Genomic DNA, 16,078 nt, shown 5'->3' on the forward strand with positions numbered 1-16,078 from the left:
ATAACTTTTTACAAAATGCTTACAATATGCAATTTATTCTAGTTCAGTGACACTGGAGCAATGTCGACATGAAGGTGCCATGATACTCTTCACAGTGATGGATCACGATGTTCTCACATCAAATGACTTTGCTGGTGAAGCTTTTCTGGCACTGGGTAATATACCCGGTGTAGCAGATAACAACACAAGTATTGACAACTTCCATGGATTAAAACAGGTTGATCTGAATCTCATGCACCAAAAGAACAAAAGTAAGTTACTTGCTAGTATATAGAGCAGCCGTATTTCCATATTTATTATCTGTTGATTGAATCTTGTGCAGTACAGCAGACTTTATGACACTAGATGTCTTATACATAAGTGCATTGATATACATAGGCACAAATGTTGTTTCATAGGTATAAAAAAATTCATTTATACAGTTATATAGCAAGCTACAGTTTGACATTTAAACATATACTAATATCACATATTATCATAATATTGTCTTACTGAATAGATGGAGTAGTACTGTATTTGTTTCTGAAACTTTTTATGTGTCAGATAGATTTTATAGTATTAGATTGTTTGGTGTACAGTTTTATCCGCGGGTGATAGGTTTGTCAAAATTTGATATTCAAGTACTGAAGCCACTTCAACACTTTATTAACTTAGATACACAAAGTGTAATCAGAGTATGCTTTACACTAGAGCATGACACATGAGAACAATAGTGGACAGTACAATAAAGACAATAATTTCCAAAGAAGCACACTTGTTCATTGTTTTTGTGTTTATACTGGTGGCAGCTGTCAATATCAGCAGTCATTGCTGCCACAAGTTCCTTCTAGACATCTGTTAGTGTTTTTAAGTATAAAATGAAGATTGTCTTGCTGCCTCGTGCAGTTATTCTAAAAATCTGTTTTTTTCATATATTTTTAAAATTAATTTCATGTTTCTTGATGAAGAGTAATCTGGTAACTTTTTAAACAAATATCTTCATTAATCTCTAATGCTCTTCCTTATAATGATTCTATTAGATCTCTTTGGAATTATTAGTGTGCTCTGTGCTTCAGGAAAGTTATCCCAGAAAGGAATTCCATGTTTTAGATGTGAATAAAAATATGTATAATATCCACTAGGAATTGTCTGCTCATTTATGGGACTTTTCAAGATGCTTAAGGCATAAGATCCTTTACTCAGGTTTGAAATAACATGGCTTTTTATTTTATTTACATTTCCTTTTTGCATGTAGCCATTATTATTATTATTATTATTATTATTATTATTGTTATTGCTATTGTTATTATTATTATTATTATTATTATTATTATTGTATGCATCAAATGCAGTAATACACATTTAGCAAGACAAAGAAATATATACAAAAATGAACATGTGAAATTATATACAGTACACAAGTTTTAAAATGGTTCGGACTACACTCGGATGTTGATGGACTTGATCGAGCGAGTGCCTCATGGGATGCTTGATGGAGCTTCTCAATGCCACTAGGGAAGCGTCTGATTGGACATTCATTCACAATGTGGCTCATTGTTTAGGTGTCACCACAGTCACACATACTGTCACTTGAAAAGCCCCACTTGTGCATGTTGTATTTTCACCTACCCTCTTCAGTCCGATATTTGTTTAACTGCACCCACACCTCCCTTGGTTGGTGGAAGCCTGGAACTGGAACTGTTGGATTGTCTACAAGTTCATGGTTTCGGATCTTGGAGCTTGCCACTCACGTTTCCACTCTGCATCCTGGTCAAATCCTGTGGATAGCATTTGGACTCCCATTTCATATGCTGGTCTTCTAGATTTGAGGCATTTCCTGGGCAGTGATAGCAAATTGTCATGCAGAGGGATCGAGTTGTTTTCAGAAACTTGCTGACAGAAATTGTAAAGAGCAGCCTTTCGACAGAGGTCCGGCGGACAGATGTTTGAAAGCACTGGTAGCCAGCAAATAGGTGTAGACCGGACTGTATCACTAATTACTCTCATAACTGAGTTCAGTTGGACATCTACTTTCACTACATGGACACTTCAGAGCCAAACTGGTGCACAGTATTCTGATGCAGAGTATACCAGTGCAAGGGATGCTCCTCAGAGGACTGATCTGGTTGCTCCCCATGTACTGCCTGCCAGCTTACTCACAAGGTTCACTCGGGTTTTATCTTCTTGGCCAAGTTGGAAAGGTGTTTTTTGTATGTTAAAGTTCTGTCCAGAGTGACTTCCAGGTATTTTGGGCTTTCATTGTAACTGACTGTGCCAAGAGGGCCGAACTGTGGACTGATCTTTGCCGATTAAAGGCGATTTTTAGAAACATTGGTCTCAGTCGCCATGTCTCAAAATACTCATAAAGTTTAGTAAGGCTGTTTGTTAGGTGTTCTTCACATTCAGAAAGGTTTTCACTCTGATATGAAACTGCCAGGTCATCTGCATATTGAAATTTTTGGCAGGTCAGCTGTGTAGAGGTTGAATAACACTTGAGCAAGAGCAAAGCCCTGAGGTAATCCGTCATTGAGTACATGCCATCTGCTTTTCTCTTCTCTTTCATGTACTTTAAACTGCATATTGCTTAACATGTTACTTAAGAGGTTGCCTAGAGTTTTGCAAGGTATTGCTCTCAAAAATTTCAATAATAGGCCACACCATGTCATAAGCTGCTGACAGGTCAATGAACACTCTCCAGTTTTAAGTTTCTTTTGGTATCCAGATTCTATGTGAGTAGTCAAGGAGAGCACTTGTTCACAGCAGCTTCTATAGGGTCTGAATCCAGCTTCTTCAGGTGGTATCACAACATTAATTTGATCATGGATTCAGTTGAGAATCATTCTTTCCAATAGCTTGTAAGTACAGCTAAGTAGAGATATTGGGCGGAAGTGTTCTGCAACTATTCCCTCTTTCCCTGGCTTTTTGTTAGCAATAATTTTTGCTCTTTTAAATTTTATGGGTAATGTTGCTGTACGAAGAATTTCATTAAACAGGCAAACTAGGCAATTTTGCGTTACCGGTCCACTGTGCGGCAAAAATTCAGGGTAAAGCCCATCTGCACCTGCAGCTTTTCTACATTTCGTATGCTTAAGGGCTGTCTCCAGTTCAGTGATTGTAAATGGAGGAGAGAATTCTGGATTATGTTACAGAGATTTCTTGACTTCTGTAAGCTCTCTCTTTACTTTCCGAAGATTTGCTTTGTCTGTTGGGATCTTAGAAACTCTCACTAAGTGACTGGCGATTGAGTCGCATGAGACCGTTGAGTTTTCTTTGTTGTGGGAAGCGTCTTTGTGAATCAGCATCCGTGCTTTTCTACTGGAGTGTGTGAAATCAAGGTCCCTTGTTTCTTTGTGCCATTTTTCTCTCCTTCGTTCATTCAAGGAATTCATAATGTTCGTAGCTGTTTCTTGGTCTCCACTTTCCTTGAATTGGTTAAACAGCTGGTTGATCTCTTCATTCCAGCCAGGAATGTATTCTTTCCGGCATCCTCTGGGTATGCTCTTTCTGGCAATAGATATTACGATCTTTAAAAACTTTGAGTATCATTTTGGAAGTGCCGGGACCTGTGTTATTGACTTGTCCAGCAATTTAGAAAATTTATCCCAATCTGCTTTTTGAAAGTTCCAGCAGGATACAGGAGCAGATCACACTGGGGGAATGTGTAGCCCGTAGGAGATGAGAATGGAGTGATGTTGGCTTTTGGGAAAGCCATGCAGGACTTTTCTGATGATAGTTCCGCTACTACTCTCCGAAGGGTAAATAGTTGACAGGCAGAGGTCAGGTGTGCTCTCTGTACCCCATCTTCCAGACCTAAATGTGCCTTTTTTCTTTGAATCATAATGGAGCTTAGTTTGCTTCCATCCATTCTGCCAAACTTCTGCCATTTTCATCCTCTTCAGCATAGCCCCACTCATAACTATGGCTGTTAAAATTGCCTACATATATTGCAGGATGTTCTAGCACTGGGAGTTTGCACCAAGTGCTATTCAGTGGTTTGTAGATATTTGCTATTTTTATATTTCCGATCTGAATTACCACTACCATCATGTTTTCTTTGTCTGATTTCTCCTTGAGAATAACTGAGACATCCTTTAAGTTGTTGCGGACAAAGCTGGCAACTCCAAATTGAGGGTGGTTAACTCGGGACACTAATTTATAGCATGGGATGTGCCCTCGCTTCCACAGAGCATTGTCATCTTCAGTATGAGTCTCTTGCAGTGCTAAGATATCTGCCCTATTCTCTCTCAAAATTTTAGATAGTATTTTGCCCTTATTTCTGGACAGTCCCTCAACATTCAGTTGACATATTCTGAGCATGTTTCCACGTTGGCTCTGAACAGTGCCATTTGTATAGAGTTTCATATTGTTGTTAATTTTGTAATCAATGTTGGGATTATCTTTAAATTGCCTTCTGCGAGATTTAGCCTAATTGGATTAAAACTGTGTGCCAGGCCGAAACTCGAACTCAGGACCTTTGCCTTTTGTGGGGAAGTGGTAACCAAATGAGCTACCCAAGCACAACTCACAACCCATCCTCAGAGCTTCAATTATGCCAGTACCTTGTCGCCTACCTTCCAAACTTCACAGAAGGTCTTCTGCAAACCTTGCAGAAGAGCTTCTGTGAAGTTTTGAAGGTATGAGATGAGGTACTGGCAGCACTGAAACTGTGAGGATGGGTAAGGCAGAAGTCCCAAGTTTGAGTCTCGGTCTGACACACAGTTTTAATCTGCCAGGAAGTTTCATATCAGCAATCACTCCACTGCAGAGTGATAATCTCATTCTGGAAACATCCTCCAGACTGTAGCTAAGCCATGTCTCTGCAATATCCTTTCTTCCAGGAGTGCTAGTTCTGCAAGGTCCACAGAAGAGGTTCTGTGAAGTTCGGAAGGTAAGAGATGAGGTACTGGCAGAATTGAAGCTGTGAGGATGGGTCGTGAGTCGTGCTTGTGTAGCTCAGATGGTAGAGCACTTGCCCACGAAAGGCAAAGGTCCCAAGTTCGAGTCTCAGTCTGATGCACAGTTTTAATCTGTCAGGAAGTTCCCTTAATATTGAACATTCCTCCTGGGACACCCTGCAGAATTATGTAGTGAGATATTTATTTTGGATAAGAGCATCACAGAAGGCCTCCCTGTACCCCAGATCATATTTCATCCTAGTAGTTCTCTTTTGTAACACAAGCATTTTATTCAAGTACACATCGGCAGCCCACCCCGTATAGTCCTATCCCATAATGCGTAAATGGGGAATCTTTTGCATAGTATACTATTTTCAGTGTTTTATTCTGCACAATTTTGGAATGTTAATTTAACAAATACTATGGATTGCTTATTTTCCTGCATATGAAATTAACATGGCTTTCCCATTGAAGATTGCCATTCAAGTGCAGACCTAGAAATTTACAGATTTCATATATGAAATTCCACAAGTATTTCCTACACATTTGTGGGATGAGTTGCCTGCTTTGAACTCCAGTAACTGAGATTTTGTGGTACTGACTTTCAGGCTCTGGTTGCTAAAATATTTAGTCACTTCTGATGTCATATGTGTTGAAAAATATGTTACATCTCCTCATCAGCATCATAAAACAACAGAGATGTGTCACCAGCATAAGCAGTTATTTGTAAATTAGAAAGTTGTTCGATATCACTTACATACACAAAAAACAGAAATGATCCCAGTATTGATCCAGTGACATGCCGTGTGTTACTGTTTCAGTCGCAGACTGAATTTGGATTTTCGTCACTCTACTTTGGTATAAATATTTGTGAATTATTTATAGCTTTTAGGTACAGAGGCTGAAGTTCAAGAGAGTTGTTGCTTGACATTGCATGTCCTCTGCTTCTTCAAAAGTGGAGGACATGGCAAAAATGTGAATATTTGCACATCGGGGTGTACTCTTCTTCTTCATCCCCATTCCCCCCCCCCCCCCCCCTTCTTCTCCCCCCCCCCCCTCCTCATCCTTTGATAGGTAAGTGGTTCTTATCCCCACAGTGATTCTTTGCAGACATTAAGTGATGATATGTATGCCAAGTTTGGTTTAAATCATTCCAGTAACTTTGTAAAAGATATGGAACATACAGACATACATTTTTATATGCATGGATACCGTATTTTTAATCTGATTTTGATGAAATATTCCCCAAAGCAATTCTCATGTTACTTATGAAAATCTGATGAAAATTCATCTAATAGTTTTGGGGATTAGTGTACAGATCTTCTTCTTCTTCTTCTTCTTCTTCTTCTTATTATTATTATTATTATTATTATTATTACACACATTACAGGGCTTTATCAGACCATGCAAAGAATTTATGACTACTTGTTCTTCCTGTCCTTCCAATACTCTTTAATTCGTTCGCTAAAGGCCCTTTTCCTTTCTTCGGTCCACTTTGGTCTCCAGGGTTTAGGTGCTATCTTCTCTGACATTACTTCCCTCTTGTGTATTTTGTGTCTATAGACACTTTTGTCTGTCATGTCCACTGAATCTATCTGTGCTTTTTCCAGATCAATTTTGACTTGTGCCATCCAAGCTGTAGTGGTTTTAAGCCTCTGTATGTATATGAGTATTCTGTGGTTGAGCCTGGTCTGTGAGAGTCTGCTGATGTGGCCATAGAATTTTAGTCTCCTTTTTCTGATGTCCACTGTGAGGTTGGACAACTTCTCTATGGTGTTTCTGGAATGAAGCCTGTATCCTTTGCCTGTGAGTTTTATTCCAATAATTTTCCTGATAATTTTTCTTTCCTCTGTGAGGATGTTCTCTAGGTAACATCAGTGTCTTGCAGGCATATAGCACCTTAGGTTTGATTACAGTATTGTAGTGACAAATTTTGATGTAGGTGGAAAGACATTTTTTGTTGTAGATACCCTGTGTTTTGTATAAGGCTCTCTTTGTCTTCAGTAACCTGGTGTTCTGCATGATTTTCTCCTTTCCTGTCAGTTCCCCCTAGGTATTTAAAATGTATGACTCTGTTGACCTTGCCATATTTTGTGTTTAAATTCAGTATGTTGAATTTTGTGCAGAGGACCTCTGTTTTTAGAAGGAGATCTGTAACCCTACTTTTCCTGCACACTCTTTGAATACTTCTACCTGCCTGATTGCTGTGGTTTTGTTGTCTGCAAGCAGTGCATGGTCATCTGTGAAGGCTAAATAGCAAACTTCCAGCATCCTTGGGTCATCCTAGTTGCACTGGCTTCTAGAATGCTTGTAATTTCAGCTCTCTCTCCCATCCCTTAATGACTTTGTCCAATGCTAGGTTGAAGAGGAGTGGTGAGAGACCATCACCTTGATGCACACCTGTCCCAATCTCAAAGGGTTCAGAGATTGCCCCCCTAAATTTCACTTTTGATGTCGTGTTTGTCATTATCTGTTTGATCAGTCGCAGTGTCTTGTTGTCCAAACCTTGTTTGTATAGGATGTTCAACAATGACTGGCAGTCAACGGAGTCCTAATCTTCCATAAAATCAATGAAAATGCATATGACTGGTGTATTTCTGAGGGCTTTGATTTTCAGCTTAGTTTTCAAATTGAAGATTTGTTCTGCACAGGAGCGACCAGGTCGGAAGCCCGCCTGGTCCTCACTGATCTTGTGTTCCAGCGAGTCCTGTGTCCTTTTGAGTAGGCATGCTGAAAGTATCTTGTTTATGATTTGTAGTAGAGAAATGCTCCCATAATTGTTTACATCTGTGTGGTTGCCTTTTCTATGTAATGCATGAATTAGGGCACATTTCCAGTCATCTGGCAGCTTTTCTGATATCCAGATGTTTGTGTGATTTCTCTAAGTGAGTTTGGTCTGAGGTTTTTCAGTAGTTCAGCCACTATACTGTCTTCACCAGATGTTCTGTTGTTTCTGAGTTTGAGGATGTGTCTGTGGACCTCCTCTTGTGTTGGGGCTAGTGAGTCCATGTGCTTCTCTGTCAGTTCTTCCTCTATGAATCTTTCTGTGGGTTCTGGAAAATTCAGAACCTTGCAGTTATCCTTATTTGTCAGTGTCAATTTTCCATCACTTTTTCTGAAGCAGAGGTTCTGTGGTGTGTATCCTCGAATTTGCCCTGCAAATGTCCTGTAGAAATGTCTTGTGTTGTAGTTAAGGAAGTTGTCCTCAATGGAGTCCAAATGTTCTTTCATGAATTTTCTCTTGGCTTGTCTGATAATATTTGTGGGTCTTTTTCATGTTTTGTTGAAAGTATGTAAGTTTCTGGGGAGTTTTTTGCTATCGTATTTCTGGTATGTAACTTTCCTAGTGACGAGTGCATTCTCACAGTAGGTGTCCCACCAAGGGTGTTGGGCGTTCTTCTTCAGAGGGATGAGGGTTTGTGCTTTGGGACCAATGGCCTTTGTAGTCTGGTCCCTTCAACCTCCACAAACCAAGCAACCAACCAGCTTGTGCTTTTTCTGTGATTTTTTGGTGTAAATTTTGCCAGTCATTCACATTTTTCTTTTTTCCAGGCTTCTTTCACTCCAGATTCTGCGATCTTCTTTGTGTCAAATTTTGGCTAGGGGGCTTTCTTACTGAAAGTTCTCTTGGGGGTGAATTTGTTTATTATTAGAATAGATGATGATCATTTGTATTTGTGTGATTTAGCATGAAACCAAAATTTAGCAGATACCTTTTTGTACTTAAGTGGATGACTTCACACTTTTCATTACTTAGAGTCATCTGCCAGTTTTCACACCATACAGATATCTTTTCTAAAAAAATTTGCCATTGATTTTGATTATATGATGACATTAAAAAATGGTAAATGGAGCATCATCTGCAAACATTCTAAAAGGGCTGCTCAGACTGACTCCTTAAATTGTTCATATAGATCAGGAACAGCAGAGAGCCTATAAAACTCTCTTGGGGAATGTCAGATATTATTTCTATTTTACTCAATGACTTTCCATTAATTATTATGGACTGTGCCCTTCTTGACAGAAAATCATGAATCCAGTCACACAATGGAGACAATACTCCATAGGCATGCAATTTGATTGGAAGTCCCTTGTGAGGAATGGTATCAAAAGCCTTCTGGAAGTCTAAAAATGTTGTTGTTGTTGTGGTCTTCAATCCTGAGACCGGTTTGATGCAGCTCTCCATGCTACTGTATCCTGTGCAAGCTTCTTCATCTCCCAGTACCTACTGCAGCCTACATTCTTCTGAACCTGCTTAGTGTATTCATCTCTTGGTCTCCCTCTACGATTTTTACCCTCCACGCTGCCCTTCAATACTAAATTGCTGAGCCCTTGGTGCCTCAGAACCGATCCCTTCTTCTAGTCAAGTTGTGCCACGACTCCTCTTCTCCCCAATTCTATTCAATATATCTCCTCATTAGTCATGTGATCTACCCATCTAATCTTCAGCATTCTTCTGTAGCACCACATTTGGAAAGCTTCTATTCTCTTCTTGTCCAAACTATTTATCATCCATGTTTCACTTCCATACATGGCTACACTCCATACAAATACTTTCAGAAAAGACTTCCTGACATTTAAATCTATACTCAAAGTTAACAAATTTTTCTTCTTCAGAAACGCTTTCCTTTCCATTGACAGTCTACATTTTATATCCTCTCTGCTTCAACCATCATCAGTTATCTTACTCCCCAAATAGCAAAACTCCTTTACTACTTTAAGTGTCTCATTTCCTAATCTAATTCCCTCAGCATCACCCGACAATTCGACTACATATCATTATCCTAGTTTTGCTTTTGTTGATGTTCATCTTATATCCTCCTTTCAAGACACTGTCCATTCCGTTGAACTGCTCTTCCAAGTCCTTTGCTGTCTCTGACAGAATTACAATGTCATCGGCAAACCTTAAAGTTTTTATTTCTTCTCCATGGATTTTAACACCTACTCCAAACTTTTCTTTTGTTTCCTTTACTGTTTGCTCTATATACAGATTGAACAACATCGAGGAGAAGCTACAACCCTGTCTCACTCCCTTCCCAACCACTGCTTCCCTTTCATGTCCCTCCACTCCTATAACTGCCATCTGCTTTCTGTACAAATTGTAAATAGCCTTTCGCTCCCTGTATTTTACCCCTGCCACCTTCAGAATTTGAAAGAGAGTATTCCAGTCAAGACTGCCAAAACCTTACTCTAAGTCTACAAATGCTAGAAACGTAGGTTTGCCTTTCCTTAATCTTTCTTCTAAAATATGTCGTAAGGTCAGTACACGTGTTCCCATATTTCTTCGGAATCCAAACTGATCTTCCCCAAGGTCGGCTTCTAAAGTTTTTCCATTCGTCTGTAAAGAATTCGCATTAGTCTTTTGCAGCCATGACTTATTAAATTGATGGTTCGGTAATTTTCACATCTGTCAACACCTACTTTCTTTGGGATTGGAATTATTATATTCTTCTTGAAGTCTGAGGGTATTTTGCCTGACTCATACATTTTGCTCACCAGATGGTAGATTTTTGTCAGGACTGGCTCTCCCAAGGCTATCAGTAGTTCTAATGGAACGTTGTCTACTCCCGGGGCCTTGGCCTTGTTTTCACTTAGGTCTTTCAATGCTTTATCAAACTCTTCACGCAGTATCATATCTCCCATTTCATCTTCATCTACATCCTCTTCCATTTGCATAATATTGTCCTCAAGTACATTGCCCTTGTATAGACCCTCTATATACTCCTTCCACCTTTCTGCTTTCCCTTCTCTGCTTAGAACTGGGTTTCCATCTGAGCTCTTGACATTCATACAAGTGGTTCTCTTTTCCCCAAAGGTCTCTTTAATTTTCCTGTAGGCAATATCTATCTTACCCCTTGTGAGATAAGCCTCTACATCCTTACATTTGTCCTCTAGCCATGCTTGCTTAGCCATTTTGCACTTCCTTTCGATCTCATTTTTGATACGTTTGTATTTCTTTTTGCCTGCTTCATTTACTGCATTTTTATATTTTCTCCTTTCGTCAATTAAATTCAATATTTCTTCTGCCACCCAACGATTTCTACTACCCCTCATCTTTTTACCTACTTGGATGAGTACTTCTCAATAAATCTTTTTCTTCAAGGTAATTCTTAATATTCAGACAGAGTTTATCTTCAAAATTTGTACTACAAATTGATGTCAGTGATTTGGATCTGTAATTGAATAGATTACTTCTATTTTCTTTCTTAAGTATTGGTGTGACCGTTGCACCTTTCCAGTCTTTAGGCATGGATCTTTCAAAGACTGAGCAGTTGTATATGGTTGCTAAATATAAAGCTATTGTATCAGCATGCTCTGAAAGGAACCTAATTTGTATACAGTCTGGACCAGCAGTCTTACCTTTATTTTTGTAGTTGTTCTTGGTTCAAATACTGGAATATTTATTTCATCTTGTTTGCTGAAAGAATTTTGGAAAATCATTTCCAGTTACTCTGCTTTAATGGCACTGTCATCAGTATATTACCTGCCAATACAATCACACAGTGAAAGTATTTACTGCATCTTGCCACTGATGTACTTTACTTATAACCAAAACCCCTTTAGGTTTTCTGCCAGATCTAAAGACAGGGTTTCTTTGTGGAAACTATTAAAAGCATCTCACATTGAAGATCACACTAAATCTTGAGCTTCTGTAAAACTATGCAAATCTTGGAGATTTTTAAATTTGGAATGCTGTTATTATTACTGTTATTATTATTATTGCTGCTGATACTGTCTCTTAATTATTTGAAAGGGAAAGGTAACCTTTGGAGCTGGTTAAGCTAGACCACAATGGTTCTGATGTGGTAAGCAGCTGAGCACAGTAGTTGAACATTTAGTGGATTACTTAGTTTACAGATAATTCATACCTTCTTTTTCTTAAAACATTGAAACCAATAATCATTAAATCATCAATATTGTGCAAATCAATACTGAAAAGTAATTACTGAAACTCTAAATTACCCAAAATTTCTTTTCCCTCTAACATTATAACCAATAACCTTTAAAAAAATTAAAATGATTCAAGGTATTTAAAATAATCGCTGAAGTTCTAGATTGCCCAAGTTTTCTTTTTCTTTAAATATTAAAACTAGTAACCTTAAAAATTTAAAATCATTCAGGTCTTCTGTCTAAACCAAATAAGCTTAAATTCAGAAACTCTTTCACATTAGTGCAATGTAAATGGTCATAGGGACACCATTTCAGTCAATCTGGTTGTGAGAAAACCAACATTACAGAAGAACTAATAACAAAAGTTAATTACAATTCCCTGCAGGATAACATGTGCTAGTGCAGCTGCACGCAAATCAACCTTTCATCTGTGTCAGATACATTGCTTTTATACAGTCTCAGATTAAGGGAAAATTCTGTAAACAACAAATTATAAAAAAACATCTGCATTCACCAAAAGTATTCTAGGCTAGCTACATATATGATGTACTAATCTTTCTGGGTAAATATGTTATGTATTACACCTTATACACAAATATTACATATGTTAAACCTTTACCAACTCTTGAACCTGAGGCAGTTTTGAACAATACAGTTAAACCTTGAAGGGGTTGATTGACAGCTTTGTAAATACATAAATTAATTAACTCCTTTACATGCAGATTTCAGCCAGTGGAACATGAGAACATGTATCCACAATCACGAAGTGCCCTGAAGCTGACATCACTTCTCTAGAATATCATGCACACATACATGGAAATTTGCAGAACACTGCCAGGGTATGATTTTGTGACACTATGTCAATGATTAGCCCAACTCACTCTTCAGTGCAGCATCCAGTGTGTTGTTTCCCAAAGGAAATAGGAAAAATGCTGCTGAGACTTGCTTACCAAAAACAGTCCAGTCACATGCACGTGACCAGAGTCAATCACTGATGGACAAGTTAATATTCCAGCCAAGATGAATGACCCAGTTCAAATTCCAAACTGATTGCCAATGCTCACGAAAATTGATAGGAGTGCAAGGCACTAATTCCAATGTGACGTGCTCCCTGCCATCCGCCGAACAGACAGTATCCTCCAGGCCGCTGACCCACCACTCATATGATGCCGTAGCACTTCCCATGCTCACAAATAGCATGTGCCTGGCTCTTACTACATGGCTTACTCCTCTCTCTGTCATCCAGTCCACCAGTCACCACAGGCTCACCCAGTGTGCACTTAAAACTGCTATCCACATGTGGCATCTCTGACCACAGAACACTGTTTCTTTGGGTTAAGGCACACTGAGGCCAGAAATCGATACAGTTACATGTATGCATTGCAGAAGTTAGAACCGAAAATCATATGACCATATCAGTTATTATTATTATTATTATTATTATTGCTTCTGCAACAATGCGATGAACTGTTTTGTGAACCATGGAGGATCAGTACCATCTCTTATTAATTTATTTGCTATATATATCTCTCAACTGCCATTGATAATATTACTTTGAATTTAAACTACAGAAATGGCATCAATCTAAAAGGGTGCAGGACAGGGTAGACCTAGCAATGATCGATATTGTAGCTGTAAACTGTTGTAGCTGTGTTGGGGAAGAACCAGAGCTCCAAGCTCTAAAACAAAACACTGAAGCTAAAACCATTATAGCAATGGAAAGTTGGCTGAAGCTGGAGATAAATTCAGCTAACATTTTTACAAAGGACCTAAATGTATTTGGGGAGGATAGATTAAATGTAGTTGGTGGTGGAGAATTTATTGTTGTCAGAAGTAGTTTACCTTCTATTGAAATTGAAATAGGTATTTCCTGTAAGTTAGTATGGGTGGAGGTTATACTTGACAACCGGAATAAATTGATAATTAGTTCCTTTTACTAACCCCTCACTCAGATGATACAGTTGCAGAATAGTTCAAATAGGCACTCTGCACATTAAATATTCCTGAATATACAAACATTACAAATTTAAGATATTTCAAAAATGTTTCAGATGTGATAAATATTAAATAACAAATAATTGCTAATGGTTGGGTTTGAAATGGTGAGTCACAGCACACCATCATGCAATGCAAATCACTGCATGCCCACAGCTCATGGCATGGCTTCCTCTCCTGAAGAACCACTGACCCACTCTTTCAGAAGTTCTGATTGGAGCCAACTGCAGCACCCTGGACCTTCATATTGTTTATGGTATGGCTGTGCTGGTTGATCCTGGTATTCCAGTAGTTTTGTTATATTCTCTTCACTATGATGAGCACTGAAGGTAGCAGCTCTTGTCAAAGCATCATGCTCAGCAAGAGGGTCTTCACTTCCCTTGAACCTCCCATCATCAATCTGCACCTCTCGATTGTGGTAGAGCTTCATGAAGTTGGCACGGCTGATGTCTCTGTGCTTTTGTTTTTTTGATGTAGGAGTCATAATTGTCAATTCCATATGTGATATCGTACAAGTGATGAATGACACGATACAGTGGAAAGTAGCAGTTTTGTAATGATAGTCTCACTTTCTGCCATTGGCCTTGCCAGGTGGTAACACCAGTTCCCGTCAGATCACCAGTTGAGTGCTGTCAGGCTTGGTGAGCAAATGGATGGGTGACCATCTGGGTCTGCCAAGTGCTGTTGGCAAGCTGGGTGCACACAGCCCTTGTTAGGCCTATTGAGAAGTAGTGGCTCTGGTCACAAAAACTGGCAATGGCCAGGAGTGCAGTGTACTGGCCACATGCTCCTCTGTATCCGCATCCAGGTATGCCTCTAGGCTGAGGATGGCATGGTGGTTGATTGGTACCATTGGGCCTTCCAAGGCCTGTTCAGACAGAGTTTAGTTTCAGTCTCACTTTCTCACATGCATAAAAATGGATGAAAGGCCTCGTGCATTGTACCTCACTGACCAGTGCTTGGCATTATAGCACTCCTGGTCTTTCTCCTGGGTGTCCATGGCCCATATCCAATCCAGCTGCCTTGCTTCTTTGGCCCTGATGCTGAGGTGTCTCATGTGGCCATCCCGAGTATCATCTGGTTGAGATGGGAACAGTGTATCTATTGTCATTTTGACCTCGAGACCATGGAGCAGAAAGAATGGGTGAAGCTTCATTGTGTTGTATGGGAATGTCATGGCAGGCAGTATTGTACCCAGTCTCTCTGTTTGATATCAACATAGTCAAGAACATATCTGACGATTTCATATTGAAGCATTATTTGAGGCCACTCATCCATAAATGGTAGCAGTTGTCATTATGTGGATGATGTTGCCATGTGGACTTATCTCTGATACTAGTCTCAACTGTAAAATTTTGGCAGAATCAGATATCATCACAGGGTGTGCTCTATACTTGAAAATCATGTCTTCTACAAGGAAGATCTTTCACAAAGGCATCAAAGTTAATGTCCAGTGGACACAACATGGACAAGACAGAAACTGAAATTAAGAGTTGCAAAGCAAAAGAAAAATGCTTAACTCCATGTTTTCAAATATACTTTCACAAAGAAAAACCCAAGAGTATTGCCCATGTTTAATCCTCATACCATTGAAAAGATAAGTGAAATTTATATTAGTGTCAGTGGAATTGAGAAACAGCTGAAATCATTAAAATTGGAAAAAGCCCAAGGACCCAATTGAATCCATATCAAATTCTATATTCAGTTTGCACCTGAGTTAGTCCATCTGTTAACTACAATCTGTTTCAGATCCCTTGAACAAAATACACTCCTGTCTACAAGAAGGGTAGCAGAAGTGATCAATAAAACTACTGGACAGTATTATTGACACAACAGTGATTGTATGTTACGAGATGAATAAATCTATCTATCTTAATTTCTTATAGAACCTTAGAGCATATTCTGAGCTCAAACAAAATGAGGCATCTCAAACAGAATGACCTCCTTCATGTCAACCAGCATGGGTTTCAAAATGGAAGATCATGTGAACCCAACTCACACTTTTTTCACAAGACATCCTGAAAGCCATGGATGAAGGCAGTCAGGTAGATGCCATGGATGAAGGCAGTCAGGTAGATGCAGTATTTCTCGATTTCTGAAAGGCATTGGCTCAGTATGTCACCTATGCATGTTATCAAAAGTACAACCTTATGGGGTATAACATAATTTGTGACTGGATTGAGGATTTCTTGATAAGGTGGAAAGATTTTGTTATCTTTGATGCAGGGTCATTGACTGATGTAAGAGTAACTTTGGATGTACCTCAGTGAAGTGTGTTGTGTCCCTTGTTGATTATGTTGTATATGAATAACCTTGAA

The 16,078-nt window shown here is 39.0% G+C and overlaps 1 protein-coding gene across 1 annotated transcript in view; it reads left to right on the forward strand.

The window, feature by feature from the left end:
• The window catches only part of LOC124606222 (BAI1-associated protein 3), a 514,351-nt gene that overhangs the window by 463,499 nt on the left and 34,774 nt on the right, over window positions 1-16,078 (forward strand). Inside the window, exon 24 of the mRNA XM_047138196.1 lies at window positions 43-251. Within this exon, the coding sequence (XP_046994152.1) occupies window positions 43-251 (209 nt within the window). The remainder of the gene's footprint in view (window positions 1-42; window positions 252-16,078) is intronic.

This window comes from Schistocerca americana, chromosome 3 (genome assembly GCF_021461395.2).
Source record: "Schistocerca americana isolate TAMUIC-IGC-003095 chromosome 3, iqSchAmer2.1, whole genome shotgun sequence".
In the NCBI taxonomy this organism is placed as follows: domain Eukaryota; kingdom Metazoa; phylum Arthropoda; class Insecta; order Orthoptera; family Acrididae; genus Schistocerca; species Schistocerca americana.